Genomic DNA, 4,270 nt, shown 5'->3' with positions numbered 1-4,270 from the left:
TTTCCTTTTTGTCTTTTTTCGTGACCGGCAACGGATCGCAACCCTCAGTGTCGTGCCCGTACCGGACCGGGACCGGCAACAGGATCGCAACCCTCGGTGTTGCCCCCGCACCTCGCTCAGCCAGTGAGCGGGAACCGGTCTGTATGTGGGATCCGAACCCTCGGCGGGAGCGCTGCCACACTTCCCAAGCGGCGCACTGTAGCAGTGCGCCACCGGGCCGGCTTGTTCTTGGCTTTTTTAATAATAATGACAGCAAACCTGTCAATAATGGTACCATCATGCTGGTAAAGCCTATGAGTTATATAGCTATTAACTGCCCCATTCTCATAGCAATGCCAGGAGGCATGCACAGATGAGGAAACTGAGGCACAGAGGGGCAGCGGTTCAGAGTCCGGGGGTCTGCTAACTGGGGCCTCTATGTGGCACTGTGTTCCTGTCTATAGAACGGGCTGGTGTTGGGGCTCTGCAGTGACAGTGTGGCCTCCTCCCATGTCCCCACAGCCCCTAAGACGTGCTCCCAGGACGAGTTCCAGTGCCATGATGGCAAGTGCATCTCACGGCAGTTTGTCTGCGACCTGGACCGGGACTGCCTGGATGGCTCCGATGAGGTCTCCTGCCCAGTAACCACCTGCGGCCCTGTCAGCTTCCAGTGTAACAGCTCCGTCTGCATCCCTGAGCTGTGGGCCTGCGATGGTGAACACGACTGCGAGGACGGCTCCGATGAGTGGCCACAGAACTGCGGAGGCCGTGACACGTCTGCCACCCAAGGAGACAATGGCCCCTGCTCTGCCCATGAGTTCCACTGTGGCAGCGGCGAATGCATCCATGCCAGTTGGCACTGCGACGGTGGCCCCGACTGCAAGGACAAGTCTGACGAGGAGGACTGTGGTACGGGTGGGGATGGGGGGTCCCGTCACCTGTCCCCAGGCTCCCTGGGTGGGAAACAGGCAGTGACTTTAAGTACTTAAATGATTTCCAATCATGAAGCAAGAGAGTCAGTCCCATTTTGTGTTTCTTCCAGTCTTTCTGATTACATAGAGGAAACAGCAGCCCCAAAATAGACTCTTTTTCACCTAGTTAATCTCCCTCTCTCTTTTTTTTTTATTTTGGCAGCTGGCCGGTACAGGGATTGAACCCTGGACCTTGGTGTTATCTGCACTGCACTCTAACCAACCCAGCTAACCGGCCAGCCCTAGTTAATCTCTTTTTTGACCAGGGTAGCAGCTACAAGTTGCAGCATTACTGGCCCAGGAAGAATCCTGGGCTCCAGGCCTGGCTGGTGACGTCCAAGCTGTGTGACCCTTGGCCGTGGTCTCTCCACCATAGGATGGGACGATTGCATTGATTTTGTTTTTTTTGTTTTGTTTTGTTTTTTAAAAAGATGACCGGTAAGGGAATCTCAACCCTTGGCTTGGTGTTGTCAAGCACCACGCTCAGCCAGTGAGCTAACCGGCCTTTCCTATATAGGATTCGAACCCGTGGCTTGGTGTTATCAGCACCGCACTCTCCCGAGTGAGCCAGTGGCCGGCCCTTGCGTTGACTTTGGCAGGCTATGATTAGAGTCTGATGCCACCCAATAGAATGTTCCACAATGGGGGAAATGTCCCATGGTTGCTCTGTCCAGTACAGGAGCTGCTGCCCCAGGTATCCATTGAGCATGTGAAGTGTGGTGAGTTCAACTGATGAACAGAAATTAGCTGGCCGGTAAGGGGATCTGAACCCTTGACCTTGGTGTTATCGGCACCATGCTCTAACCAAGCGAGCTAGCCAGCCAGCCCTCAATGAGTTTTATGAATTGAAATTTAAATAGCAGCATGTGGTGAGCACCTGGTGTATGGGAGACATTGCAGATGAAGAATTTGGCCCTGGGTCTGCCCCAATGTTTGTGCTACTTAAATGAAGGTCATTTTGGGTGGCTGTTGATTTAGAGCCACTAGGGATCCAGAACATGTTTTCATTTTTCTGGGTTTTGGGCATCTGTGCCCAGATGCCCAGAAGTTTTCATAGAGTTGAAATCACTGTGTAGATGTCATTGGAGTTATTTAAAGTCCCCTTGTTAATAACACTGTCAATGACTTTGTATGTGACCTGTTCTAAAACTTACCATGAACTCATTTAATCCCCATAACTCTTGAGCAAGCTTCCCCCACTCTTTACAGATGAGGAAATTGAGGCACAGATAAAGCTGAGGAACATTTCTTAGGACACATACATGTGAAAATCAAAAACACCCTGTCATCCTACCATTTTAGCTGTCATCAGAGTTCATATTCTAGAAGAGTTACATGTAGTTGTTGCTGTTGGTTGTGTTTGGTGGCTGGCCAGCATGGGGATCCAAACCCTTGACCTTGGTATTACAACACCACGCTCTAACCAGCTAACTAACAAGCCAACCCTGCTTTCTCTCAATGTGAAGATAACCACCTGGGTTAAAAATGGCAGCATTTTTTCCTCTCCAACTGAGCACTTGAAAATACAGTGTTCCAAAATCTTGGATTTTTTTTTAAAGGGGGGGACGGTCGGTTATTCTGCCTTCACATTTATTATAGGTTGAGTATTCCCAATCCAAAAATCCAAAATCTGAAACTTTTTGAGCACCAGCAGAATGCTCAAAGGAGATGCTCATTGGAGCACTTCGGATTTTGGATTTTCTGATTAAGGATGTTAAACTCTTAAGTATAATGTGCATATTCCAAAATCTGAGAAAACCCCAACTCCAAAACACTTCAGATACGGGACACTCACCCAAGCATTTCAGATAAGGGATACTCTCCTGTATCTCTTTTCACTAACATACTGAAATCAAACTTTTTAATTATATGTGTATTTTTTGGCAGCTGGCCGGTATAGGAACCTAAACCTAGACCTTGGTGTTATCAGTACCACACTCTAACCACCTGAGCTAACCAGCCAGCTCATGTATTACCTTTATTTTTATTTTTTTTTTTTTGGTCTTTTTTGTGACTGGTAAGGGGATTGCAACCCTTGGCTTGGTGTCGCCCGCACTGCGCTCAGCCAGTGAGCTCACCGGCCATCCCTATATAGGATCTTAACCCGTGACGGGAGCTCCGCTGCTCAAAGAAGCACCACTTTTTTGCGCTTAGGAGATGAGCCAGATCTTCTGCTGGGTCAAGAAGCCCCGGTGTGTTTTGCCATCTCTACAGCTTCCCCATCCACACGGCCGCCCCTGATGCCCAAGGCTTCTGTTGGCCTGTTGGGAAATTGCTGCTTGGAAGGTGCTAGTTCTTTTTCTCTGGTTGCCTCTCCTTGAGAGAATCAGCACACTCTGTCTTTCCCAGTTGTGGCCACCTGCCGCCCTGATGAATTCCAGTGCTTAGATGGGACGTGCATCCACGGCAGCCGGCAGTGTGACCGGGAGTACGACTGCAACGACATGAGTGATGAGCTTGCCTGCAACAACGGTGAGCCCTGGTCACCTGGCCTCCTGTCCTTATCTTTCAGTGTTTGCAAATGCTCCGTAGAGTCAGGGGACAGTGGGTCCCCGGTGAGGGAGGGTGTTTCCCTGGGTCAGCTGTGAATCCTTGGGCAAGTTACTTGACTACTCTGGGCCTCACTTCCGCTTATCTGAAAAATGTGCATAATGACACCACCAACTTCAGGACTGGGAGATTTAATAAAGTCGCTGTGTGTAGAGCTCAAGTCTTTAAACTCGTAGTTGTGTGTGCAGTCTAATTCCATGCAAAGCACATTCCTGAATTCATAACACAGCAGTTCCACTTCTGGGAAAGTGCTCAGGTGACAGTCACACCCATGCTCCAGAGAGGGACTGTGAGCAGCCCCTAAGAGCAAAACCTAATAGCAAAACTCTGGAAGCAACTAAAGACTCACCAGTGTAGAATTAATTTAATTTTATTATTATTTATTTTATTTTATTTATTTATTTTTTTAAAAGATGACCGGTAAGGGGATCTCAACCCTTGGCTTGTTGTTGTCAGCACCAGGCTCAGCCAGTGAGCCAACTGGCCATCCCTATATAGGATCCGAACCCGTGGCCTTGGTGTTATCAGCACCGCACTCTACCGAGTGAGCCACGGGCCGGCCTTAGAATTAATTTTAAAAACTTTTTTTATTTGTGGCAAAATACATGTAACATAAAATTACTATCTTAGTCTTGTTTTTTTTTGTGGCTGGCCAGTATTGGGATCCAAACACTTGACCTTGGTGTTATAACACCACACTCTAACCAAGTGAGCTTACCAGCCAGCCCCTTCATCATTTTTTTTTTTTTTTTTTTTTTTTTTTTTTTTTT

The 4,270-nt window shown here is 48.2% G+C and overlaps 1 protein-coding gene across 1 annotated transcript in view; it reads left to right on the top strand.

The window, feature by feature from the left end:
* Positions 1–278: 278 nt before the first annotated feature.
* The window catches only part of LOC103583221 (low-density lipoprotein receptor-like), a gene marked incomplete at its 3' end in the record, with an annotated part of 6,282 nt that continues 2,290 nt past the window's right edge, over positions 279–4,270 (top strand). The window contains exons 1-3 of the mRNA XM_008564601.1: positions 279–284; positions 444–888; positions 3,300–3,422. Of these exons, the coding sequence (XP_008562823.1) occupies positions 279–284; positions 444–888; positions 3,300–3,422 (574 nt within the window). The remainder of the gene's footprint in view (positions 285–443; positions 889–3,299; positions 3,423–4,270) is intronic.

The sequence above is a fragment of the Galeopterus variegatus genome, unplaced genomic scaffold (genome assembly GCF_000696425.1).
Source record: "Galeopterus variegatus unplaced genomic scaffold, G_variegatus-3.0.2 Scaffold20676, whole genome shotgun sequence".
Classification (NCBI taxonomy): domain Eukaryota; kingdom Metazoa; phylum Chordata; class Mammalia; order Dermoptera; family Cynocephalidae; genus Galeopterus; species Galeopterus variegatus.
Note: the sequence above shows the minus strand (reverse complement) of the source record. Positions and strands in the feature narration are given on the sequence as shown.